This window comes from Piliocolobus tephrosceles, chromosome 15 (assembly GCF_002776525.5).
Source record: "Piliocolobus tephrosceles isolate RC106 chromosome 15, ASM277652v3, whole genome shotgun sequence".
NCBI classification, from domain to species: domain Eukaryota; kingdom Metazoa; phylum Chordata; class Mammalia; order Primates; family Cercopithecidae; genus Piliocolobus; species Piliocolobus tephrosceles.
The window spans coordinates 55,673,750-55,701,287 of record NC_045448.1 but is presented as its reverse complement, the minus strand read 5'-3'; the positions used below and the strand labels follow the sequence as shown (position 1 = coordinate 55,701,287).

Below are 27,538 nucleotides of genomic sequence, written 5' to 3'. Positions count from 1 at the left end.
ATGGGAACCCTGATTGCCCCTCCTCACACATGCCCATCACATGACTTGGGCGACCGGGTGGTCAAGTCAGGTTATGGCCCCAGCGGCGCCAAGAGGCCAAGAACCGGCGCTCACCCTCATCCCCGTGGCTACAGAGTACCAAGCGCCAGGTCCTGCGCTCTGGGCGCGGGTCAGGAGCAGCTGGCAAGGGCAGCGCAGCCTGTGGGGCCTTTGGGCGCGGCCGGCAGCAGCTCCGGTAAGCCACGTCAGCCCATGGGCGCTGCAGTGCAGCGGCTACCAGCACCTGGAGCAGGGGTCGCCGAGGATTGGGAGTCCCCAACCAGGACTGCGCCTCCAGCCGCTTGGACCCCGGGCCTGGCAGGGCAGCGGCAAGTCAGGTAGTAGGCGGCAGGAGCGCAGGGCATGGGCTTCAGCCTAGGGTGCAGGAGGTGCGCACCCTCCGGCCAGATGGGCGGCGCACTCAGGGACCAGGAGGCCATCCCAGGGGAGCCCCTCCAGCCCCCACTGGAGCCCGAGCTGCAGCTGCTACCTGCAAGTGGTGCGCCGACTGCAGCGGTGGCAACCCCGGATCGCGTCCTCCCGCCTCGTGCCCATCAGCGCGGACCCAGGGGGCGACGCAGTGGCGAAGTCAGGCTGTGGGCCCGACGGGCGGCACCAGCGGAGAGGCGCCACTCAACCCTATCCCTGGGCTGCAGGGGGCTCAGCGTGGGGACCCCGCGCGTCGGGAGCATGTGGAAAAGGAGAAGAGGGTGCGGGCGACAGTCAGGCCCTGGGGCAGGGTGCGCCTTGCGCCCCAGGGAGCCCCGCCAGCTCGGGGCACCTCTGTAGCAACAGCAGCCTGCATGTGGCTCCATGAGAGCTGCTAGGGCGGTTACTCTGCCTCGGGCCTGTAGGGCGGGGCGGCTAAGGTGCGTGTTCGCTGGTCCTAACGGTTCTGTTGGGCATTTCTGCTGAGAGGCGGGAGGCGCTGAGAGTGTGCTGAGGTCGGTGGACTGACTGCATTGCTTGTCGTTGCGCTTCGGAGGCGGATGTGACTGAAGCCTGTGACCTTAACCGAAAGTGGTTCCCAGGCTACGAGCTGCCGCCAAGGGGTGGCCTAGAGATGATGGAAGACTACGAGCCAGAGAGGTGGCCCACCCTCAGGGAGCGCTTGTGCTCAGATGGCTTTTCATTTCCCCAATACCACATCAAATCGTCTCATCTGAGAAGGATCCACAGAGCTACCGTCAGTGGTAGGCTGGAGAAACTGGACTACCTTCTGTTCACGAGAAGTGACATCAATGAGAGAGACAAGAAGGAAAGGTAATGGGGGCTGGGAGCCGGGGCTGCGGGAGGAGGCCTGCGGACGTGGGAGAAGTACCCGCTTCCAGGCTGAGGGCTACGGGGCGGATGGGCCGGGGCTCGCAGTATGGACGGGGGCTAGGGGGTGCCTGGCTGGGGTGGGAGTGAGTGGAGTGGGGCCTGGGGAGTGGGGGTATATGGGGTGGTGGGATGTGGAGTGAGTTGGGGGATGGGAGTGGGGAGTAGGGGGTACTTGGGGTGGGGGTGTGAATGGGCTTAGATGCATGGAATGAAGGCTTGGAGGGTAGGGGTGTGGACGATGTGGGGTGGGGAGATGGGGTGAGGGTTCAATGGGATAGAGGACTGGAGGTGGGGGTGAGGTGTGGGGGTGAATGGGATGGGGGAAAGGAGGGCAGAGGTGATGGGGGAGAGTCCTGTCACCAAAGAGGCTGGACTTTCTTCCCTGGCAGGCTCAGCGCATCTGGGATGTGGAAACCTTGGCTGGGGCGAGCACCCAGGCCATGTTCATGAGCAGCAAAACAAAAGCAAAACTTCAGCTGATTTCCAATCACTCACCATGCTGCTGCTTTATAAATCATTTTAAAGTGATTTCACTAATAAAATTCAGCATGTACAGCGTTTTATTCTTAATGTACACATTTTAAAGCATAGTGTTACATACATTATGGAAGGCGCATAGTGAGAGAAATCATTTCCATAATACGTCAACTTCCTGGCTAAAAATTCTTTGGATAAAATCCAATATTTATTTTGTATCAATGGACACCCATGTCAATATGGTTTTCACTGAGGGACCTTAGAGGGAAACTTTGAAGTGGGTGATTTGGTTTTCTAAGACCACCAGAGCGAGCACAAAAGAACCAGCAAGTAGGCAAGGCTAGGAGCAAAACTGCAAATTTATTTTGGTCACCTAAGGTGTGGGGGAGAGGTCTGTCGGCCTCCAGCAAAGGAGGCCGGCAGAGTCCCCCAGTGGGGCTCTTGATCGGAGTTCCTGCAGTCCTGACATCCCGACAGGAGTGGAGGACTGAGGAAGGCCGCCTGGCGCGCTGGCCGAGAGCGGCTTTTCTAGGAGTGGGAGGGCAATAGGCGGAGCACGGGCGTGTCGGGGGGCGTTCCACAGGTGCGACCAGGTAAATCTTGGTCTCTTCGGATTGACGTCACCTGGCGCATGCCCTGTTGGTCTGCACCCTCCCTGGGCGCTGGCTGCATTTTCATGCACGCGGGAAAAGTTGGTGAAGAAGAACCCGGAAATGTACCATCTTGCCTCCGTTCGTCCAAACAGTCCAACCTTTTATTGATAATAGTGATAAGGGGCGCCGTGGTCTGTCTGGCTACTTCCTGCTGTTAATGGGCGCCGTTAAGGTTGGGGCCTATGGTTGGTATTTGGACGTACGGATGAAGAATAAAATAAGGCACAGTATTAGTATAGGAATGAGGAATGGAAGCATTTGTTGGAATATGGGCAAAACCCAGAAGGATGGTCCTGGCAAGGTTGGGGAGTATGAGATAGTTAAGAAAATTTAGTAAGTTTGAGGCGAGTGGGGGAAAGCCAAACTGATTTCCACTGATTGCTTTCGGTAGGGGCCCTTTTTAGCTGGGAATGAGGAATGAGTGCGCAAAGTAGTTGTTGGCCAGGCAGCAGGTAAGGAGTGGAGTTTTTCGTGGAGTGGATGGCTTTCCGCTTACTCCTACTACAGAGATAGAAGGCTAGGTCCAGAGAAGGATGGCAAAACAGAATAGGTAGCCTCGCTGTCGATTAAAAACTTAATTGTCTTACCCGCTACCAGGAGAGTTACCCGCGGCTCGGCGAGGGTGATGGGGTCCCCGAGTCTCGGCACCTTCAGTTATCGTCGTCCAGATGTAGGAGCTGGAAGGAGCTCCCAGGATCCTGGGAAAGGGGGTCACGTGGAGGTGCGGCACCTGTTCTCAGGGTGGGGCAATCAGACTTCCAGTGTCCTCCCTGCTGGCAAGCAGGGCAGGGGGTTGCTGGTGGACGAGGGTTAGGACATTCACTGGCCCAATGTCCTGATGCCTTGCACTTATAGCAAGGCTGCGTTGGGGCTCGGGGACCTTGCGGACACCTGTTGGCATAGTGTCCTGCCTTGTCGCACTTATAGCAGGCTCCTTTCATAGCCTTGGAGTCTGCGGAGTGTGTGCTCTTTGGTCTGGGGTTACGACTGGGCTGTAAAGCCACTGCTAGGAGCTGTGCCTCAGCCGTCTCCTCTCTGGAGTTATAGACCTTAAAGGCTAATTTAACTAGGTCTTGTACTGGTGTCTGAGGACCATCCTCTACCTTTTGAAGTTTTTTACGAATGTCAGGAGCTGATTGAGAAATGAAATAAGACGCCAAAATGGTGGCCCCTGTGGGGGAGGCCGGATCTAACCAGGTATACTGGGTTAGAACCTCAGTCAGTTTAGGGTAGAGGTTAGGATAACCTGGAGGTCATGCCAAGTTAAGTCATAGGCCTGACAAAGGTATCTAAATTCCTTTATGTATATGGTAGGATTAGCTGAGAAATCACCTAAACGCTTCTCAATTTTGGAAAGATCGGCCAATGAAAAAGGGACATGTACTCTGACTACCCCCTCCGCCCCAGCCACCTCTCGCAAAGGTGCTAACACTGTAGGAGGGTGTGGGCAGAGATAGGGGACTCAAGACAGCAGGTTGGGGGCCCCGAAGGAGGCACGGGACCGAGTGGATTACTAGTAGATAAGGAGGAGGAAGGAGGAGTCTGGATGGGGGGAGGAGGAGGAGTCTGGGCAGGAAGGGAGGGGGTGGAGAGAGCGGGGAGAGAAGGAGGAGTATAGGGCAGGTAGGGACAAGAGCATAAGGCCCAAAAGCCTTGTATGTAATTAATTTCAGACCACTTGCCTAGCTGCTGGCAGAAATTGCTGAGGTCGATCACGCCACAGTGGAAAGGAAAATTAACCGCTTCCTCCTAAGGTCTTGTCCGAGCTGTAAGGTTTTTAAATTGGCTAGGAGGCACCCTAAGGGGGTGCTCTTTGGAAATTTGGACTGGGGGGGTTTCCCGTTTGTTTCCTCTTTACTTACACAATGGACACAATGGAAATGGAAGTGGATCTCTGCCTGGCTTCAAAGCATCCTTTGGAACCAGCAGAGACAGACTGGAGGCTCATGGAGCCAAAGTGGAGATTACCTTCAGGCAGACGAGTCCGTCCTGAACGGGTCTCCCGAGCCACTTGGTGGCTCAAAAGTGGGCCTCGGACCTGTGCAGGATTTTTGGCCGAGGGAGGTAAAGAGGAGACAAGGGCACTTACCCCAGAGAGGCCATGAGAGTGAGGGAAGCAGGTCTCAGGTCCTGGTCTGTCTGCGGCGTGGAAGCAGGAGGAGGTTCCTCAATCCTTAGAGGCCTGAGGAGGGGTCTCCTCCCGGGTCTTCGGCACCAACTGATTTGTTTTTCTAAGACTACCAGAGCAAGCACAAAAGAACCAGAGAGTAGGCAAGGCTAGGAGCAAAACTGCAAATTTATTTTGGTCACCTAAGGTGTGGGGGAGAGGTCTGTCGGCCTCCGGCAAAGGAGGCCGGCAGAGTCCCCCGGTGGGGCTCTCGGATGGAGTTCCCGCAGTCCCGACATCCCGACAGGAGTGGAGGACTGAGGAAGGCCGCCTGGCGCGCTGGCCGAGAGCAGCTTTTCTAGGAGTGGGAGGGCAATAGGCAGGGCATGGGCGTGTCGGGGGGCGTTCCGCAGGTGCGACCAGGTAAATCTTGGTCTCTTCGGATTGACGTCACCTGGCGCATGCCCTGTTGGTCTGCACCCTCCCTGGGCGCTGGCTGCATTTTCATGCGCCCGGGACAAGTTGGTGAAGAAGAACCTGGAAATGCACCATCTTGCCTCTGTTCGTCCAAACAGTGGGAAGGTGGTCTGTGTTCTTGAACAGAAAGACACATTTTTCTAAAGTTCTGAGCTCTTTCTGTGTTTGTAAATTTTACATAATCCAAATAAAGTTATCAGAGTGTTAAAATTACTCGTGCTGTCTTTTACTATTGTGATGGCATTAAGAAAACTTTTTAAATGGAGTCAGAAAGACTTGCCTTTCTAGATATCAAAATGTGCTTAATATCTACAAGTTATTTAGTAACAGCTGAAACAACAAATCAGTGAATGGAACAGGTTAGAAAATCCAGGAACACCCCAATATGTGTAAGAATTTATTAGGTTGGTGCAAAAGCAATTGCGGTTTTTGCCGCAATTAAAAGTAATGGCAAAATCGCAATTGCTTTTGCACCAATCTAATAGAATTCGATAATGGTGACATTTCATATTAGTAGGAAAAGATGAATTACTCATAAATGAAGTGCCTGCTAACTATTTGGAGAAAACTGGCTAGATTTTTATGTCACAGAAATAAGTTCGTTATGGAATGTAGATTAAAAATTTTAAATGCACAAAATAAGAAAGATAACAGAAAAAACACAAATGCCTACTTATATTGACACATGTTTATATTCCTGTAAATATCACAAGCACACATTCTGAAGGTCAATTTAGCACAATAAAAAATTAAAACTTCCTGTTTATAAGAAAAAATTAACAAAAGACAGTATGTACGGATACATATTAGATAAGAAAGTGATTTTCATTTTACAGCGAATTCTTCAAATCAACAAGAACTCTCATTTAAAGTAGAGCAAAGCACTTTTTTTTCAGATATTCAAGCAACCTATGCACATAGGAAGAAATATTTAGTGTTCCTGGGAGGAAAAGGTATTTAAGTTAAAAAAGGAATGAAATTCTGTTTTCTATCCACAAGTTTGTGAGGCTAAAGAGTAGCAGTTCATATACTGCTATTTAAAGTTTACATTTCTGACTTTTCAAATAGACAATTTGTTGATAAGTATCACACTTTAAAAATGTATGTGCCCTTCACCCATCAATTCCATTATACTAAAATATCCTAGGAAAGAGAGATACATGCAATTTGTTTTTCTCAGCACTGCTTAAAACAGCAATGTATTTGGAAAACCCCTTATAATGGATTTTATAAATTTTATAAATTTATCAATAAATTTCAGTGCATCCATAGGATGGGACAATATGGGACCTTTGCAGGTGTCAGTGGATACAGATGTATGTTGAGGTGTGAAGATGTACTTTGAATGTTGGTTTGATTATACATATACACAAACAGTCTATGGTGTTTGTAAGCCAAATGTGTGTACAAAATATAACATTTCTTCTTTTCTGGCAGGTGTATTGTGATGTTTTTTCTTATCCGTGATGTATAAATGATCAGTATGTTTAAAACTTCTAATAAATGTTTTTTATTAATGAAATTATCCTTGGGAAAAGAAGAAATATAAATCTTGCACAGAAAATAATAATTTTCACTTTCTATTTTATTTTATTATTTATTTATTTGTTTGTTTGTTTATTTTTGAGATAGAGTCTTGCCTTGCTGCCCAGCCTGGAGTACAGTGGCACGATCTCAGCTCACTGCAATCTCTACCTCCCAGGTTCAAGTGATTCTCACACCTCAGCCTCCTGAGTAGCTTGGATTATAGGTGTGCGCCACCATGCCTGGCTACTTTTTGTATATTTTAGTAGATACATGGTTTCACCATGTTGGCCAGGCTGGTCTCAAACTCCTGACCTCAGGTGACCCCCTCCACCTCGGCCTCCCAAAGTGCTGGGATTACAGGTGTGAGCCACTGTGCCTGGCCTTATTTTTATTTTTTTGTTTATTGGTATCTTCTGTGAACTTTTAGCCTCTTCAGAGGTAGAGCGAATGTTTTTATTTGTGCTTATTTTATTATGCATAGATTTTTGTATGTAAATATGTTTTTATTATAGTTTTATTACATATATATAAACAATTTTAAATTAATCATTTTAGTTTACCAATGTCCTCATGAAAATGAAAACGAGCAAATATAAGTGATTATCACTATTCCAAAAGCACTGCTTTAATTTATAGTTTTTTTCATAATAAACTCCCCAATTGTATGTATGCATTCTTTCATTCCAGTTATTTATCAAGCATGATCTGAATACCTATTACGTAGCAGACACATTCTACCATCTCTCAAGACTCTTCCACCCTTAACAACTTCATGTTTAGCTGCCCAGCCTGAGCAAGCTGAGAGATTTAAAAAGGAAGCATTAGGACTGAATCCCAGTTGGATCTTTTATTCCTTTTTTTTTTTTTTTTTAAACAAAAGCAATTCTGAAGTTAGAAAATAGTAAAAGATAACCTTTAACTGCCCTTCCAAAAACTTATGGCAGTCTCAAATACTACTATTAATCATTGCAAATACCTAATTTACATAACATTCTATAAGTATTGAAAAAAATGAGCCGTACCTATTCACTTGAATCCTGAGTTTTCTTTGGATTATTTTTTTTTGAAAATTGAAGGAAGAATTACTTTGTTTAAAATATTTGTTGTTTTATTTTTGCCTTCTTTTTCCACAGTACCTTATTTAGGTGCCAATTATATGAGTAGAACTTCCTGTTCTATATACTGTATCCCACTTAATGTAAGGCATCATGGATTGGGTGATGCCACATTACTTTATATATCAATAAGATAATGTTTAAAATGTTGCCAGTTATAATTGTAATAAATAACGTATTATAAACAGTATTCCAATGTCAGGAGATATTAATATATAAGAGAATAGCAGTTTATATAAAAGAATAGTGAGAAAATGAGCATCTGAGAATGATTGAAATACAATGATACATCTAATCTTTAGTAGATACCTCAATGTAGATATGATTGTATCATTTTACTTAATTAAAATGTCTTTATAAGTAGTAATATCTAAAAATTATTGAGCTGTTATTTGTGTTAGAAAGTGTTCTAAATGCTGTACATAGATTCTCATGTAAGCATCACTGCAGTGTTCTGTGGGATACCTACTATTCTCTTATATATTTTATTGATAAGGAAATTGAAGCAAAGAAAGACTAGATAATAGCTAAATGACAGAGCTTTAAGTAAATTTTAAGCCCCAATTAAACTGAATCCAAAAGCCAAGCTTTTTCTTTTAAATAGCCTGCTCTTTCATTAATGTGATGAGTAATAAGCGCTAACAAAGATTGTATTTTCTTCACAAGAAAATTAAATATTTGTTTTGAAGACAGAGAAATAACACGCTAATTAATGCTTACAGTTACATGTTTTAAAAAGTCCTCTCACTCTCACAGGACTGCCCTACATTTGGCCTGTGCCACTGGCCAACTGGACATGGTATCTCTCCTGGTGTCCAGAAATTGTGAGCTTAACCTCTACGACCGTGAATGCAGGACACCTCTGATCAAGGTATATAGCAGCAGACTCTTTGAGCATAAGATGGATTTCGTTTACGTACATAGAATAAAAAGAACTTATCTCATTGGAATACCACTATATAACTAGTTAGTAAATCGTATGAAGTGTTTACTTTGATTTTTCAGTATTTGCATGTTTCTTGGTCTAATACTGACAGGCTGTGCAACTGAGGCAGGAGGCTTGTGCAACTATTCTGCTGAAAAATGGTGCCAATCCAAATATTATGGATTTCTATGGAAGGACTGCTGTACACTATGCTGTGTATAATGAAGATACATCCATGATAGAAAAACTTCTTTTTTATGGTACAGATATTGAAGAATGCAGCAAGGTATAGATCAACCAATGTTATTTTCAAACTATCTGAAATGCATTTTATTTTAACAATGACACATGTAAGGGTCAATTTTTCATATTTGGAAGCTCAAACCTTCCTTGAATGAAAATATTTTGAAATGCCTTACCTGTCTAACTTTAAATATTGGAACTTTTAAAGAAGCATTATAGAGTACAACTTTTCTTCATGCACTTATGGTAAATAATTATAAAAACAAATGAATTACAATAAATTTATAATTCATGACCACTGAATTTGGAAAAGGGAATAGTTAAGTGGTTTTCCACTAAATTACTTTTTTTCCAGTCAGTGTGAAGTGATACAAGAAAGTAAAATTTTCCCTTCTAAATAGACTTTATTTTTAATTTCAAAGAAAATTAAAGCATTTCACAATAAATGTACTTCTTGCTGCTGTTGACAAGTATTGTATGTGAAGGTGATTTCATTTGAAAGTGATCCCTCTGTGGAAAGGCTTAAGAGCGAGAAATGAAGAAAAGGAGAGCAATCAGAAATGCACAAGCTAATTTGGAAATTAGGTAATGAGGGAAAATACTGTGGAGAGGGTTTTTGTGTGTTTTGTGGTTTGTTTTCTACTTATATGTTTAGACAAGGATCTCTTCAGTTTTGGGGATAATTATTCTTACTTTGGGCAAGAGTTTGTGAGTTATAAAATTGCCTAGGAATCAGTTTTGGTAGGACTCTGAGGAAACCAGGTTGGCAGTGAATAGAGGCGATGAAGTGGCACACAGTTCAGCAGAGAGAAGAACACAGAATTAATGGACATTATTCAATTCTGGCAGAAACAGCCACTTAGATAAGCATCTAAACTCTACTCTCAAGTCCAGAATGTCTTGATGGGCAGGTGGGAGATAAGGAGCTTATAAATAGTAAAATCAAGTTGGATTTTGAGTTTCCTAGTCTCTTCTCTACCCCTACCCAGGAAAAGTAAATGGAGTTTTCAGTGAACGGCTCTATCTTTTGCTCTTTCCTCTTTTTGGCCAAATGCCAAATGATAAAGGGCATTTGCCATGTGGGTGAGAGATGAGACTGAAGTGATTATCAACTGTGCTAGTCCGCAGTTAGAATTGTGCATGACAGTACCTGGGGGAAATTAAAAGCAAATCTCTAAGTCTAGGATATCCCCTGAAGATTTTAATATAGTAAATCTAATATTTACTATTAAATATTACTGGACATGTATGTTGTAAAATATTTCCTTGAAGCTGGGCATGGTGGTGCCTCTAGCCAGAGCAACAGAATAAGACACTATCTCTAACAACAACAACAACAACAACAACAACAACAAATTTCTTGAGACACTGATAGGCTACTGGTTAAGAACCACTGAATAGATAAGTATAATGTAAATTCCCATATCTCAAAAACGTAAAAAAATCTCTAGAAGAGTTGGATGATAGGTGCTACTTCCTTTCAGTTTCTCCTTTCCAATAATATTAGCCTGACTTTTATCTGTCTCTACTTCTGTGGTTGGGAAGTTAAAAGGACTATTATTTGCAGTATCTATCAGCTTAAGAATAACACCTTTTCTTTGCCACCATCACTTATTTACTGCCATTCATAGGGTCATTAGAAATTTACTATTGGGTACTCTTTCAATAAGTAGAGACTGATTCTTTCAGGACTTCGAGTCTCTTTGTTATCATTCTGGTGATTAGGTCAATACATCATTATTAAAAGCAGGGTTATCTCAATTCCAGTAGTAAAAAATTCTAAACCTTTTTTTAAAGCTGAAGCTCTATTATGGACTGCCTCAGTATGTCTGTTAAGTACATAGAACTATGGCATAATCAGGATAGCAGTTTTAAACACTGAAAACCATGAAGTTAGTAAGAATACAGAGAATACATATAGGTCATTATTAGAGCTTTAATTGATAAGCCATTGTATTGTTATTTCTGACTTATATTTTACCTAAAATAAAAAAATTAGGTAACAATATGGACACTAGAATAGTAATTTAAAATTATTTTAATAATATAGTTACAGCAGTCCTATGAACTAATTACCCATTTGATGAACAATCTGGGAAAATTAAACATAAATTATAAATGCATGCATGTTGTAAAAGTGCTTAAAGTGGGTATTATGACTCTTAGTAACAATTTTTATTGCATTCTTGGACCTGTTTTGGAAAAAAAATTCAGAAACTAAAGAAAGGAAGTATTTTACATGAAAACACTTGCTTTACATACAATCGCTTGGAGACATATCCATAGCAAATATAAAAATACAAGGTCTATAGTCTAAATGTGTCCCATAGATGTGTTTAGTTTGCCTGTATAAATTGTCTCAACATGGAAGGTTTGGGAGACTCATGCACAGATCTGGATTCCAGGCTTCTCTTCAAGAATCCAATCTGGTGTCCCTTGAGCCTGTCTCACATTTAGGATGCTGTGCAGAGGTTGCCCCTTTCTATGAGGGTGTGATCTCCATTCTGCTTCTGTGCCCACCTAGGTACTTCACTTCCTCAGGTCATCTCCCTTGCCTCTGTAGGGATGACTTTACAAGCCCTGTTTTATAGTGTATTTTAGTAAATATTTCAAGGTTTTCAAGACATTTTATATCTACTTAAATATAGAGTCTGTATTTTACATAAATCCCTTAGTAATGGGGTTGAACTTTTGAATTTAGAAGGTGGTGTTTTTATAAACTATTTCTCTTTATATATACCATAAATAATCATCTTCCCATTAGAATACATGTAAGCTTTTTAAGGTGAATAATGGTATAGTTGCATAGGTTATGCATAATTTAGACAACATTATATTTTTCTCTTCAGCATTGCCTCCTAAAAATGCAAGTAATTGGCCAGGCGCAGTGGCTCAAGCCTGTAATCCCAGCACTTTGGGAGGCCGAGGCGAGCGAATCACGAGGTCAGGAGATTGAGACCATCCTGGCTAACACGGTGAAACCCCCTGTCTACTAAAAATACAAAAAATTAGCTGGGTGTGGTGGCACATGCCTGTAGTTTCAGCTACTCAGAAGTCTGAGGCAGGATAATAGCTTGTGCTTGAATCCAGGAGGCGGAGGTTGCAGTGAGCTGAGATGGTGCCACTGCACTCCATCCTGGTGGACAGGCGAGACTCTGTCTCAAAAAAAATAAATAAATAAAAGATGCAATAAATTTAGTGGCTTTCATTATGCTATAAATAATTAATACAGGTCATTATTAGAGCTTTAATTGATAAGCCATTGTATTTTTATTTCTGATTTATATTTTACCTAAAACAAAAAAAATTTAAGAATTAATATGGAAACTGGAATACAAATTTTTAAAGGAGTTATGTACCAGGGTCCTAAGATTATAATTACATAAATATTTGCACCAGGGTCCTAAGATTGTAATCGAGAATAATATTTCATACAGAGCTTTCTCACAGCTAAGATAAAAATATTGCTAGAAAAAACCCATGGACTATTTAATAACAAGCAGTGAAAGTTCATTTGAATCCTATCTCTATTAATTCAGAGCCCAGCTCTCCGAATTAAAAAGAGATAGGCTTCAAATGAACTGTCAATCGTGTCAGATTCTCGGATGACAGCGTCAGGTGCTCCTGTTCCAAATGGGTCAGGAGGACCTGACATTGTCATCCAAGATTCTGACACCATCGATAGAATCAGGCAAGTGTGTATCACCCAGAGGAAACCTCCACCTTTACTGGTAAGCTCTCACAACTGTATCCCTGAAACTCTCATTTCTCAGATGTTAATCTTCTCCATAATAAGTATTTACAAATAGGGATTAGGTGAAGTTCAAAAGATTTCTCAAATACTAGACACGTCACGTAATGCACAGTTTTGTAACATTTTTCAAACATGGGTGATCATGGAGTCTTTCTTTTGGGGTATAATGTGCAACTTCTGGTAAAGTAAATATCCTTTGGAATATATTAATAGTTTAAGAAACACTGCTCTATAGGTAATAATTTAGAACATTAATAAAAATACCTGCAACATTTATTACTATGTCTTAGAGTTTGAGGACATAGAGAAAAAAATAGAGCTCCTGCCCTCAAGAAGCTCCTGGCTCAGGTGGGAAACAATGAAATCCTTGAAATGTGCCATGGTAAATGCTGTGACAGAAGCAAAGATTCTTGGAACTGGTAAATGTTTGAAGTGAGCTTTGGAGATGACCAGAGTTCTTGTGGTGAGGCAGAGAAGGTTCTTTCCAGGGGAAGGAGTAGAACATAGAAAAGCGCCGAGGAGTGAAAAGAAAGGGACCACCTTTCTTACAAATGTCCTTTCAATTGTATATATTCAAGCTCATAGGATCTTATGTAAGGTTTTCAGTTCAGTTGATACATGTGTAATTTTGTGATTATAAATTGTTGCTGTTGTTTTACAGTATGAATATCAACCCCTTTTACTTGCTGTGAGTCGAGCAAAAGTGAACATGGTGGAATTTTTATTAAAGAAAAATGCAAGCGTAAATGCAGTTGATTTTCTTAACAGGTACAGACCTTAGTTCTTATTGTGTTGTTTTTAAACCTGAGTGTCATTTTAGAGTGGTGGCAGTCACTCAAGTCAGAAATATTACATTAATAAGAAGACTAACTTTTAATTATTGGGATATAGTGAGAAATATCAACACAGATCATCACTTAGGTAGAAAAACGATTATTTGGACTGAGTAACATAAAGAACAGTATATAGCAGGATTCATCTCTATAGACATTATACACATAAAAGGCTTCTATATATAGAAAGCTCTGTGTATTGACAGATGTTTGTTATTTGTAATATGATAATGAAGAAACACCCTGTAAAAGTGTATTGCTCTGATTTTTGTGTGTGAATGTGTGTGTGTGTGTGTGTATTTTTTTCTCTCCTGAAAACTGTAAATAGAATAATTTTCATTACAAATGAAAATATTTTTGTTCCATATTTATTTCCCATCTAATGTACTTTGCTCTCCTTGAATCTAGTAAGGATCTCAGCTTGTGTTATTTATACCTTCAAAAAATTATGTCAACACTTCATTTTTCATGTCAATTACTGACATGTTTTCAAGTCTTCATATGTTATTTCTGAAGATTTTGGTGCATCGAGGAGAGACAGTGTCATTGTAGTTAAAGAAGTTTTTGAATAGGTTATATTCAATAAAATTTCAGAGCTTGTGTCTCTGGAAAGCATAGACATAGAGGTGTTATGGGTAGTTAAACATAAAATAACTCCACAAAGTGTTGTGTACATAAAAGTGTTCATATCTTGGAAGATTCTAATTTACTGCTCAGTACTGTCTCCTGGAGAGGAAAATAGGTAAGATAGGCCCCTGAGCCTGTGATAATAACTCATAATATGAAGTGAAAACATAGAGACAAAATGAGAGGTGATAGATACTCAAACCGATGTGAGTGAAGAACAGCTGTGAAACAAGAGTGTCTTTGGGAGAGAGGAGGTCATGGGACTGCTTTTGTGAAAAAGGAATTTGTACATGTTAGTCAAGTGTCTGACACATTTAACATTTTAATAAAGTAAAATCTTATCTTCCCGTGTGTCAGTATGGATTTGTACAGATGTCATAATGCAGTGGTGGTGAGAATAATGAAGAAACGAATGTGGAGGTAAAAGAATGAAGTCCACCAATATGGACATTAGATTTATGAATGAAGAGGAGTGTATGTCAAATTGGGCAGGAGTAAACAAAGAAAGCAGCTAGCTAGGTAGAATGGAGGTTTCTGATGAGGAGATTTGTGGGAAGTCACTTAATTGAAAGCAGAAGTTAGAAGGATGAGGGTGACCCACAGGGTCTCATTTCTTCTCCGTAGAAGTTTTGCACATCAATGATATGTGCTTCGTTCACATCAGTTAGCATATTGGGATGCAGCTTAATCTAGAAAAAGTGTGTGTTTTTTTTTGTTTTTGTTTGTTTCTTTTTAGGAAGCTGTGTTTGCTGAGTAGTTATTTCATAAAAGGACCTGAGAGACCCCTATAGTATATCATATAAAACTAGATTTAGAAAAAAGGAATCAAAGAATACATTTTTAGAGTATTAAATGGATAACTGCCAATAATCATGGCAATCATGACATATATATATATATATATATATGCATTATGTCATTGGTTGGTTATTTATAAGAAAAGAAGTCTCTAACGATTTAGAAACTTTGTTTAGTTTATTTTCATAGAAATCTATGAAAATCTACACATTATTTCATTGACATGTATGTTTTGGTGAAAGTGGACGAAGAGACAGGGAGAAGGCCAAACTGCTGAATCCAGAATATGTAAAAATATCAGGAGCCTTCATGAGTATAAAGAATGATTTTTTAAATTATGACTCTAAGATTAAGTGAACTCACTTCAGATGCATTTAGAATATTTGCTTAAAGGATGATTTGATTTTGGCTGCTCCAGGAACTACTGGAAGCAGGAAAGAATGATAGAATTGGGATAAACCACAGTGACTCATTACTCTTCCTTGTTACTACTGGGCATCCGAGGTATATGTTTTGTTGATATTAGTTATTCGAATGAGATAAACGTGAATATGCGTACATTGGCTTTGTTTTTCAAGGAGCTAACTATTGGATGAAATAGCTATTTAATAAAAATTCTCTAGAGAATAACATGAGACTTCAACCAGACTATTTTAGAAATGAAAATAAGGCCGGGCGCGGTGGCTCAAGCCTGTAATCCCAGCACTTTGGGAGGCCGAGACGGGCGGATCACGAGGTCAGGAGATCAAGACCATCCTGGCTAACACAGTGAAACCCCGTCTCTACTAAAAAATACAAAAAACTAGCCGGGCGAGGTGGCGGGCGCCTGTAGTCCCAGCTACTCTGGAGGCTGAGGCAGGAGAATGGCATAAACTCGGGATGCGGAGCTTGCAGTGAGCTGAGATCCGGCCACTGCACTCCAGCCTGGGCCACAGAGCGAGACTCCGTCTCAAAAAAAAAAAAAAAAAAGAAATGAAAATAATGTTGAATTCATTACTTGACTCCCAAATGGTTATTTTCAGTGAATATTGGAGTGATTTCCAAATGTAAAAGCTTATTCATATCTAATGCTTGTAGCAACTTTATTTTGTGTAAGTACGTCAAATTTGGTAATTTATTATACTTTTTGATGAGGTTTATTTATTTTACCTTGTTGTAATGAGTGGATGAAGAAACTTTCAGAAGCTAAACTAGAAGATACAAGAGATGTAGGCACATTGTTACACCATATGGGTGGGAGAAATAATGAATATTACATACTAGAATTCATCATACATATATCCAAGCTGATTAAGTTAGGACATTTCCACTGAAGAGACGTGAAGTGTACAGTCAACTAAAGTGTCATTGTAATTATGTACCTTCTCAGTTATCGATCAAGTTAAAGAGCGTGATGAATGTTTGCAGTAAAATGGTCTAAATCATTCTGATATCTTGCATGAAAGACATGCGGGCGCATGTACCACCAGCTTTGACATTGATTCCCATGTGTGTGAGTTGCTCTCTGATTTTAGATCACATTTGTCCTCATCATTCAGCATATCCACATTGATATTGACATGGTTTTATTTTAGTTTTAGACATACGACAAGTCATATCATGTTTGAAATTGTCAGAGTATATTTCTTGAAGCCTGTATTCCTATTTTCTTCAGTGTATTTCCTTCACGTTTAGTCCCGAGAAACAAAGTATAAAACATCAAAGCCTACACTATTACAGGCAGGAGGATACAGCCTGAAGCTAACACAGGATGAGTGTATGGATTATATTATCGTATTTACATATGATTGACTGTGTATCCCTTTTGCTTTTCAGTGTCTTCTGAGAAACAACCAGCCTGTAAGGTAACTAAACTCATTTATATTTTGAACTATTATATTTGTACAGTCTATTAAACATACTTTATGTATTGATAATTTTGTTTCAAATACCATTTAGGTTACAAGTGACCAGAAAGATTCTATTTTGAATATCGCCACAGAAATAAAGGATGGACGAAAATCTGGGACAGGTAATTTAGCAATACATGTTCGATGTCATGTTCACTCAAGATAGAAGAGAATGTCTCTTCCCCGAATAAATTAGTGGGGGATGGCCCATTGAAGCTGCACGTTCCAATTCAACACTTCTGAGATTGTGTACTTGCAATAAGTACTCGGGTGCTGCAGTTGCTGCTGATGCTTGGCCATGATCTGAGTAGCAAGATTATAGTCTTCCCTATATTGAAATTGGGAAGAAGTACTATTGGAGAGCAGTTCAAGACATAACGGGCTGAGGGGACAACTTAATTTTGCTTTAATTCTACAGCATGTTTTCATCAAGAGGGGAATAAGAAAGAGATGAAGTAATAAATATTATAGGTGTCAGACTGTATTGCGAAAAGCAGAGGGAAGAAGTGATTGTAATAACCCATACACACTGTAGAAGGACAGCTAATGATACCACAGATGTAGCAATTATTTTCCTCAAGGAAGAGGGATTGTGAGGCAGGAAGAAGGAAAAAGATGTTATTTATGTAATTTTGGTGTTTCTGCTAAGGAAATCTGAGTGAACTCACTTCAGATGCATTTGGAATATTTGCCTAAAAGAAGATTTGATTGTGGCTGCTCCAGAAACTATTGGAAGCAGGAAACAATGATAGAATTGGGAGAAACCACACTGACTCATTACTCCTCTTTGTTACTATTGGGTATCAGAGAACGTGTTTTGTTGATTGCAGTTATGAAAAAGATAAACTTGAATATGAACACATTGGCTTCATTGTTCAAAAAGCTCACTTTTGAATAAAATGGCTATTAAAAGAAAATTCTTTGGAGATCATCATGATTCTCCAAACAGGACTATTTTGAAAGGAAAAATAATGTTGAATTCATTAATTGATTCCTAAAATGGTCATTGTTAATGAATTTTGGAGTGATTTCTGAATTAAAAGCTTATTAATATCTAATGCTTGTAGCAGTTTTATTTTGGATATGTATGTCAAAATTGATAATTGATGATATTTTTTATTGAGATTCGTGTATTATACTTTGTTGCCAGGAGTAAATGAAGAAACTTGTGGAAGGCTAAACTAGAGAATACAAGAAATGTAGGCAAATTATTACACTACGTGGATCTGAGAAATAATGAATATTATCTAATAGGACTGACCAAACATATATCCAAGCTGAACAAGTTAGGACATTTCCAATGAAGAGACGTGAAGTGTACCTTCAAATGAAGTGTCACTATAATTGTGTACCTTCTCAGTTATCGATCAAGTTAAAGAGCATGATGAATGTTTGCAGTATAATGGTCTAAATCATTCTGATATCCTGCATTGAAACACATGCGGGCGCATGTACCACCTGCTTTGACATTGATTCCCATGTGTGTGAGTTGCTGATTTTAGATCACATTTGTCCTCATCACTCAGCATATCCACGTTGATATTGACATGGTTTTATTTTAGTTTTAGACATATGATAAGTCATATCACGTTTGAAATTGTCAGAGTATATTTCTTGAAGCCTGTATTCCTATTTTCTTCAGTGTTCCAGTCCCCATACACAAAGTAGAAAATATCAAAGCCTACACTAATACAGGCAGGCAAGAGGATACAACTTGATGCTAATATGCTATCCATGCATGAATGTATGGTAACATTATCGTATTTACATATGATTGATTATGTATCCCTTTTGCTTTTCAGTGTCTTCTGAGAAACAACCAGCCTTGAAGGTAATTAAACTCTCATTTATATGTTGAACTATTAACTGTATAGTCTATGAAACCTACTTTATGTATTGATTATTGTGTTTCAAATCCCATTCAGGCTACAGGTGAAAAGAATGATTCTGTTTTAAATATAGCCACAGAAATAGAGGAGGGACCAACATCTGGGACAGGTAATTTTGCAAAACACATCTAATGTCATGTTCAATCAAGATAGAAGAGAACTTCCCAGAATAAATCAGTGGGGAGTTCATCTAAGCTGCACGTTCTGATTCAGCACGCCTGAGATTCTTCATTTGTAGTGAGTTCTCAGGTGACCCTGATGCTGCTGTCCTTGGCCATGATCTGAGTAGTAACATTATAGACTTCCCTACATTGAAATTGGGAAGAAGAACCATTGGAGAGCAGTTTGACACATAGCAGGCTCAGGGAACAGCATAATTTTGCTTTAATTTTACAGCATGTTTCCATCAAGAGGAGAAGGAGAATGAGATGAAGTATTAGATATTATAGGCATCGTATCGTATTCTTATAAACAGAGGGAAAACTGATCCTAATAACTCCATAAACACTGTAAAATGAGAACTAATGCGACCACTGATGTATCAATTATTTTCCTCGAAGAAGAGGGATTATGAGGCAGGAAGGAGGGAAAAGAAGAAGGTATTTATGTAATTTTGGGGTTTCTGCTGAGGAAACCTGAGTGAATTCACTTCAGATGCATGTAGCATATTTGCAGAAAGGAGATTTGATTTCACAGCTCCTGAAACTACAGGATGCAGGAAAGAATGCTGGAATTGGGATAAACCACAATGACTAATTACTCCTCTTTGTTACTATTAGTCATCAGACTTACATTTTTCATTGATTTTAGCTATAAAAATGAGATACGCTTGAATATGAATACATTGGCTTCTTTGATCAAAGAAGTAACTCTTGGATAAAATCTCTGTTTAATGAATATTCTTTAGAGAAGAGCATGATACTCCCAGCAAGACTATTTTAGAAACAAAAATAATGTTGAATTCATCAACTGACCCTTAAAATGGTCATTTTCAATGAATGTTGACGTGATTTCTGAATGGAAAAGCTTACTGCTATCCAATGCTTGTAGGAGTTTTATTTAGTAGAAGTATGTCAAAATTAACAATTGATTATGCTCTTTATTGAGGTTTATATATTATACTTTGTTGCCATGAGTGGATGAAGAAATGTTCAGAAGGCTAAACTAGAGAATACAAGAAACTTAGGCAAATTATGACACCACACGGGTGTGAGAAATAATGAACATTATTTACTCCAATTCTGGAGACATATATCCAAGCTGATCAATTTAGGACACTTTCACTTAAGAGACCGGAGATGTCCATTCAATTAAAGTGTCATTGTAATTGTGTAAGTTCTCAGTTATCAGGCAAGTTAAAGAGCATGGTGAATGTTTGTAGTATAATGGTGTAAATCCTTCTGCTTTCTTGCCTGAAAGTCATGCAGGATCATGTGCCACCTGCTTTGACATTGACTCACAGGTGTTCGAATTGCTGCTCTGATTTTACATCACATTTCTCCTCATCACTCGGCATATCCATATGGATATAGACACGGTTTTATTTTAGTTTTAGATGTATGACTAATTATACCATGTTTGAAATTGTAAGGGTATATTTCGTGAAGCCTGTATTCCTTTTCTTCGGTGTATTTCTAAAGTAGAAAACATCAAATCCTACACTGATACAGGCAGGAGGATACAGCTTGATGCTAACACCTCATGAATGTACGAATAACATTATCTTATGTACATATGAGTGATTATGTGTCCCTTTTGCTTTTTAGTGTCTTCTCAGAAACAACCAGCCTTGAAGGTAATTATACTCTCATTTATATTTTGAACTAGTAACTGTATAGTCTATGAACTATACCTTATGTATTGATTATTTTGTTTCAAATTCCATTCAGGCTACAAGTGACAAGGAAGATTCTGTTTCGAATATAGCCACAGAAATAAAGGATGCACAAATATCTGGGACAGGTAATTTTGCAATACACATCTAAGGTCATGTTCAATCAAGATAGAAGAGAACTTCCCTTCCCCAAACTGGGAAGAGGAAACACTGGAGAGCTGTTCAAGATATAAGGGGCTCAGGGGACAGCATAATTTTGCTTTAATTCTACAGCATGTTTTCACCAAGAGTGGAAGGAGACAGATTTTACAGACATCACATCATACTGCTAAAAACAGATGGAAAAGTGATTGTAATAAACTGTAGACACTGTAGAACAAGAACTAACGAGACTACTGATGTAGCCATTATTTTCCTCAAGTAAGAGGGATTGTGAGCCAGGAAGGAGGGAAAAGAACTTATTTCTGTAATTTTGAGGTTTCTGCTGAGTAAACCTGAGTGAACTCATTTCAGATGCATTTGGAACATTTGCATAAAAGAAGATTTGATTTTGGAAACTCCAGGAACTGCTGGAAACAGGAAACAATGTTATAATTGGGGTAAACCACACCAACTCATTACTCCTCTTTGTTACTATCAGGCATCACATGTACATGTTTTGTTGATTTTAGTTATAAAAATTAGATAAATGTTTGTTTTGTTTGATGTTTGTTGGTTTAAAGTCTGTTTTATCAGAGACTGGGTTTGTAACTGCTGCTTTTTTTTGTTTTCCATTTGCTTGGTAGATCTTCCTCCATCCCTTTATTTTGAGCCTATGTGTGTCTCTGCTTGTGAGATGGGTCTACTGAATACAGTACACTTACGGGTCTTGAGTCTATCCAATTTGCCAGTCTGTGTCTTAATTGGAGCATTTAGCCCATTTACATTTAAGGTTAATATTATTATGTGTGAATTTGATCCTGTCATTATGATGTTAGCTGGTTATTTTGCTCATTAGTTGATGTAGTTTCTTCCTAGTGTTGATGGTCTTTGTAATTTGACGTGTTTTTGCAGTGGCTGGTACTGGTTTTTCCTTTCCATTTTTAGTGCTTCCTTCAGGAGCTCTTGTGAGACAGGCCTGGTGGTGACAAAATCTCTCAGCATTTGCTTGTCTGTAAAGGATTTTATTTCTTCTTCACTCATGAAGCTTAGTTTGGTTCGATATGAGATTCTGGGTTGAAAATTCTTTTCTTTAAGAATGTGGAATACTGGACCCCACTCTCTTCTTGCTTATAGAGTTTCTGCCGAGAGATCCGCTGTTAGTCTGATGGGCTTCCCTTTGTGGGTGGCCCAACCTTTCTTTCTGGCTGCCCTTAACATTTTTTCCTTCATTTCAGGTTTGGTGAATCTGACAATTATGTGTCTTGGAGTTGCTCTTCTCAAGGAGTATCTTTGTGGCATTCTCTGTATTTCCTGAATTTGAATGTTGGCCTGCCTTGCTAGGTTGGAGAAGTTCTCCTGGATAATATCCTGGAGAGTGTTTTCCAACTTGGCTCTATTCTCCCCATCACTTTCAGGTACACCAATCAGATGTAGATTTGGTCTTTTCCCATAGTCCCACATTTCTTGGAGGCTTTATTCATTTCTTTTTACTCTTTATTCTCTAAAACTTCTTTTCTAACTTCATTTAATTTATTTGATTTTCAGTCACTGATACCCTTTCTTCCACTTGAATGTATTGGATACTGAAGCTTGTGCATGTGTCACGTAGTTCTTGTGCCATGGTTTTCAGCTCCATCAGGTTATTTAAGATCTTCACTGTACTGTTTATTGTAGTTAGCCATTCATCTAACCTTTTTTCAAGGTTTTTAGCTTCTTTGCGATGGATTCAAACATCCTCCTTTAGTTTGGAGAAGTTTGTTATTACTGATCGTCTGAAGCCTACTTCTGTCAGCTCGTCAAAGTCATTCTCTGTCCAGCTCTGTTCTGTTGCTAGTGAGGAGCTGCGTTCCTCTGGAGGAGAAGAGGCACTCTGATTTTTAGAACTTTCAGCTTTTCTGCTCTGGTTTCTCCCCATCTTTGTGATTTTATCTACTTTTGGTCTGTGGTGATGGTGACATACAGATGGGGTTTTGGTGTGGATGTTCTTTCTGTTTGTTAGTTTTCCTTCTAATAGTCAGGCCCCTCAGCTGCAGGTCTGTTAGAGTTTGCTGGAGGTCCATTCCAGACCCTGTTTGCCGGGGTATCACCAGCGGAGGCTGCAGAACAGCAAATATTGCAGAAAGGCAAATGTTGCTGCCAGATCCTTTCTCTGGAAGCTTCATCTCAGTGGGGCACCCTGCTGTATGAGGTGTCATTCTGCCCCTAGTGGGGGATGTCTCCCAGTTAGGCTACTCAGGGGTCAGGGACCCACTTGAGGAGGCAGTCTGTCCGTTCTCAGATGTCAAACTCTGTGCTGGGAGAACCACTACTGTCTTCAAAGCTGTCAGACAGGGAAGTTTAAGTCTGCAGAAGTTTCTGCTGCCTTTTGTTCAGCTATGCCCTGCCCCTAGAGATGGAGTCTACAGAGGCAGGCAGGCCTCCTTGAGCTGTGGTGGGCTCCACCAAGTTCGAGCTTCTCAGCCGCTTTGTTTACCTACTCAAGCCCCAGCAATGACAGACAACCCTCCCCCAGCCTCGCTGCCACTTTGCAGTTTGATCTCAGACTACTGTGCTAGCAGTAAGTGATACTCCGTGGGTGTGGAACACTCTGAGCCAGGCGTGGGATATAATCTCCTGGTGTGTCATTTGCTAAGACTGTTGGAAAAGTGCAGTATAAGGGTGGAAGTGTACCGATTTTCCAGGTACTGTCTATCACGTCTTCCCTTGGCTAGGAAAGGGAATTCCCAGATCCCTTGCACTTCCCGGGTGAGGTGATGCCCCGCCCTGCTTTAGTTCACACTCCGTGGGCTGCATCCACTGTCCAACAAGCCCCAGGAGATTAACCCGGTACCTCATTTGGCAATGCAGAAAACACCCATCTTCTGCGTCGCTCATGCTGGGAGCTCTAAATGGGACCTGTTCCTATTTGGTCATCTTGGGAAAAAGGTCAATTCAGCAAGAACAGTTAACTATCCTAAATATATATGCACCCAATACGAGAGCACCCAGATTCATAAAGCAAGTCCTTAGAAACTTACAAAGAGACTTAGACTCCCACACAATGGTAATGGGAGACTTTAACACCTCACTATCAACATTAGATCAACGGGACAGAAAGTTAACAAGGATATCCAGGACTTGAACTCAGCTCTGCACCAAGTGGACCTAATAGACATCTACAGAACTCTCCACCCCAAATCAACACAATATACATTCTTCTCAGCACCACATCGCACTTACTCCAAAATTGACCACATAGCTGGAAGTAAAGCACTCCTCAGCAAATGTAAAAGAACAGAAATTATAACAAACTGTCTCTAAGACCACAGTGCAATCAAACTAGAACTCAGGATTATGAAACTCACTCAAAACCGCTCAACTACATGGAAACTGAACAACTTGCTCCTGAATGACTACTGGGTAAATAATGAAGACAAAAATAAAGATGTTCTTTGAAACCAATGAGAACAAAGATACAACATACCAGAATCTCTGGGACACATTTAGAGCTGTGTGTAGAGGGAAATTTATAGCACTAAATGCCTACACGAAAAAGCAGGAAAGATCTAAAATTGACACCCTAACATCACAGTTAAAAGAACTAGAGAAGCAAGAGCAAACACTTTCAAAAGCTAGCAGAAGGCAAGAAATAACTAAGATAAGTTCAGAATGGAAAGAGATAGAGACACAAAAAACACTTAAAAAAATCAATGAATCCAGCAGCTGGTTTTTTGAAGAGATCAACAAACTTGATAGACTGCTAGCAAGACCAATAAAGAAGAAAAGAGAGAAGAATCAAATAGACACAATAAAAAATGATAAAGGGGATATCACCACCAATCCCACAGAAATGCAAACTACCATCAGAGAATACTATAAACACTTCTAGGCAAATAAACTAGAAAATCTAGAAGAAATGGATAAATTCCTGGACACATACACCCTCCCAAGACTAAACTAGGAAGAAGCTGAATTCCTGAATAGACCAATAACAGGCTCTGAAATTGAGGCAATAATTAATAGCCTACCAACCAAAAAAAGTCCAGGACCGGATGGATTTGCAGCCGAATTCTACCAGAGGTACAAAGAGGAGATGGTACCATTCCTTCTGGAAATATTCCAATCAATAGAAAAAGGGGGAATCCTCCCTAACTCATATTATGAGGCCAGCATCATCCTGATACCAAAACCTGGCAGAGACACAACAAAAAAAAAAGAGAATTTTAGACCAATATCCCTGATGAACATCGATGCAAAATCCTCAATAAAATACTGGCACCACTAATCCAGCAGCACATCAAAAAACTTATCCACCATAATCAAGTTGGCTTCACCCCTGGGATGTGAGCCTGGTTCAACATACGCAAATCAATAAATATGATCCATCATATAAACAGAAACAAAGACAAAAACCACAGGATTATGTCAATAGATGCAGAAAAGGCCTTTGACAAAATTCAAAAGGACTTCATGTTAAAAACTCTCAATAAACTAGGTATCGATGGGACATATCTCCAAATAATAGCTATTTATGACAAACCCACAGCCAATATCATACGGAATGGGCAAAAACTGAAAGCATTCCCTTTGAAAACTGGCACAAGACAAGGATGCCCTGTCTCACCACTCCTATTCAACATAGTGTTAGAAGTTCTGGCCAGGGCAATCAGGCAGGAGAAAGAAATAAAGGGTATTCAATTAGCAAAAGAGGAAGCCAAATTGTCCCTGTTTGCACATGACATGGTGATATATTTAGAAAACCCCATTGTCTCAACCCAAAATTTCCTTAAGCTGATAAGCAACTTCAGCAAAGTCTCAGGATACAAAATCAACCTGCAAAATTCACAAGCATTCCTATACACCAGTAACAGACAAACAGAGAGCCAAATAATGAGTGAACTCCCATTCATAGTTGCTTTGAAGAGAATAAAATACCTAGGAATCCAACTTACAAGGGATGTGAAGGACCTCTTCAAGGAGAACTACAAAGCACCGCTCAATGAATAAAAAAGGACACAAACAAATGGAAGAACATTCCATGCTCATGGATAGGAAGAATCAATATTGTGAAACTGGCCTTACTGCCCAAGGTAATTTATAGATTCAGTGCCATCCCCATCAAGCTACCAATGACTTTCTTCACAGAATTGGAAAAAACGACTTTAAAGTTCATATGGAACGAAAAAAGAGCCCACATTGCCAAGACAATCGCAAGCCAAAAGGACAAAGCTGGAGGCATCATGCTAGAGCCTGACTTCTAACTATACTACAAGGCTACAGTCACCAAAGCAGCATGGTACTGGTACCAAAACAGAGATATAGACCAATGGAACAGAACCAAGCCCTCAGAAATAATACCACACATCTACAACCATCTGATCTTTGACAAACCTGACAATAACAAGAAATGGGGAAAGGATTCCCTATGTAATAAATGGTGCTGGGAAAACTGGCTAGCCATACGTAGAAAGTTGAACCTGGATCCTTTCCTTACACCTTACACAAAAATTAATTCAAGATGGATTAAAGACTTAAATGTTAGACCTAAAACCATAAAAACCCTGAAAGGAAAACTAGGTAATACCATTCAGGACATAGGCATGAGCAAGGACTTCATGACTAAAACACCAAAAGCAATGGCAACAAAAGCCGAAATAGACAAATGGGATCTAATTAAACTAAAGAGCTTCTTCACAGCAAAAGAAACTACCATCAGTGTGAACAGGCAACCTACAGAATGGGAGAAAATTTTTTACAATCTACCCACATGACAAACGGCTAATATCCAGAATATACAAAGAACTTAAACAAATTTACAAGAAAAAAATCAACCCCATCAAAAGTGGGTGAAGATATCCTTCACTTTTGAACAGACACGTCTCAAAAGAAGACATTTATGCAGCCAACAGACACATGAAAAAATGCTCATCATCACTGGCCATCGGAGAAATGCAAATCAAAACCACAATGAGATACCATCTTGCACTAGTTAGAATGGCAACCATTAAAAAGTCAGGAAACCACAGGTGCTGGAGAGGATGTGGAGAAATACGAACACTTTTATGCTGTTGGTGGGACTATAAACTAGTTCAACCATTGTGGAAGACAGTGTGGCGATTCCTCAAGGATCTAGAACTAGAAATACCATTTGACCCAGCCATCCCATTCCTGGGTATATACCCAAAGGATTATAAATCATGTTGCTATAAAGAAACATGCACACGTATGTTTATTGTGGCACTATTCACAATAGCAAGGACTTGGAACCAGCGCAAATGTCTGTCAATGATAGACTGGATTAAGAAAATGTGGCACATATACACCACAGAATATTATGCAGCCATAAAAAAGGATGAGTTAATGTCCTTTGTAGGGACGTGGATGAAGCTGGAAACCATCATACTGAGCAAACTATCAGAAGGACAGAGAACCAAACAACGCATGTTCTCACTCATAGGTGGGAATTGAACAATGAGAACACTTGAACACAGGTGGGGAACATCACACATCGGGGCCTGTCGTGCGATTTGGGGATAGGGGAGGGAAAGCATTAGGAGACATACCTAATGTAAATGATGAGTTAATGAGTGCAGCACACCAACATGGCACATGTATACATGTGTAAGAAACCTGCACGTTTTGCACATATGCCCTAGAACTTAAGTATAAGGAAAAAATTAGATAAACTTGAATATGAATACATTGGCTTCATTGATCAAAGAGCTAACTCTTGGATAAAATAGCTATTTAATGAATATTCTTTAAAGAATAGCATTATACTCCAAATATACTTCCTGTGATTATTAAAGATATCTTTTTAAAGATTTTACATTACATTCTTTGAATATATATATATATATATTTTAACTATTCTCATAGTTTGGTCCTTTACATTTACATGAAAATTA

The 27,538-nt window shown here is 40.1% G+C and overlaps 2 protein-coding genes across 3 annotated transcripts; both read left to right on the top strand.

The window, feature by feature from the left end:
* The first annotated feature begins 932 nt into the window (after positions 1–932).
* On the top strand, positions 933–9,058 carry LOC113225125 (ankyrin repeat domain-containing protein 36B-like). The gene is made up of 3 exons (XM_026456094.2): positions 933–1,302; positions 8,475–8,589; positions 8,756–9,058. The coding sequence occupies exons 1-3, from the start codon at positions 1,103–1,105 to the stop codon at positions 8,933–8,935; spliced, it is 495 nt and encodes a 164-aa protein (XP_026311879.1). The 5' UTR covers positions 933–1,102; the 3' UTR covers positions 8,936–9,058.
* Positions 8,801–21,422, top strand: LOC111534966 (ankyrin repeat domain-containing protein 36B-like). Of its 2 annotated transcripts, XM_026456096.2 has the most exons (10): positions 8,805–8,929; positions 9,309–9,471; positions 13,302–13,408; positions 16,714–16,742; positions 16,837–16,909; positions 18,590–18,618; positions 18,713–18,785; positions 20,443–20,471; positions 20,566–20,638; positions 21,024–21,422. In XM_026456096.2, exons 3-10 carry the CDS (start codon positions 13,387–13,389, stop codon positions 21,044–21,046), a joined length of 351 nt encoding a protein of 116 aa, XP_026311881.1. In that variant the 5' UTR covers positions 8,805–8,929; positions 9,309–9,471; positions 13,302–13,386; the 3' UTR covers positions 21,047–21,422. The 2 variants fall into 2 exon arrangements, with proteins under 2 accessions (XP_026311880.1, XP_026311881.1); XM_026456095.2 differs by lacking the exon at positions 9,309–9,471 and having other exon boundaries at positions 8,801–8,929; positions 21,024–21,421.
* Positions 21,423–27,538: the final 6,116 nt, after the last annotated feature.

Excerpts from the sequence above, each read along its gene's own strand:
- LOC113225125 (XM_026456094.2), top strand. The coding sequence starts at position 1,103 with ATGATGGAAGACTACGAGCCAGAGAGGTGGCCCACCCTCAGGGAGCGC. Across the intron at positions 1,303-8,474 it reads GAGAGAGACAAGAAGGAAAG|GACTGCCCTACATTTGGCCT; the intron begins GTAATGGGGGCT and ends TCACTCTCACAG. Across the intron at positions 8,590-8,755 it reads GCAGGACACCTCTGATCAAG|GCTGTGCAACTGAGGCAGGA; the intron begins GTATATAGCAGC and ends TAATACTGACAG.
- LOC111534966 (XM_026456096.2), top strand. The coding sequence starts at position 13,387 with ATGCAGTTGATTTTCTTAACAG. Across the intron at positions 13,409-16,713 it reads GCAGTTGATTTTCTTAACAG|TGTCTTCTGAGAAACAACCA; the intron begins GTACAGACCTTA and ends TTTGCTTTTCAG. Across the intron at positions 16,910-18,589 it reads TGGACGAAAATCTGGGACAG|TGTCTTCTGAGAAACAACCA; the intron begins GTAATTTAGCAA and ends TTTGCTTTTCAG.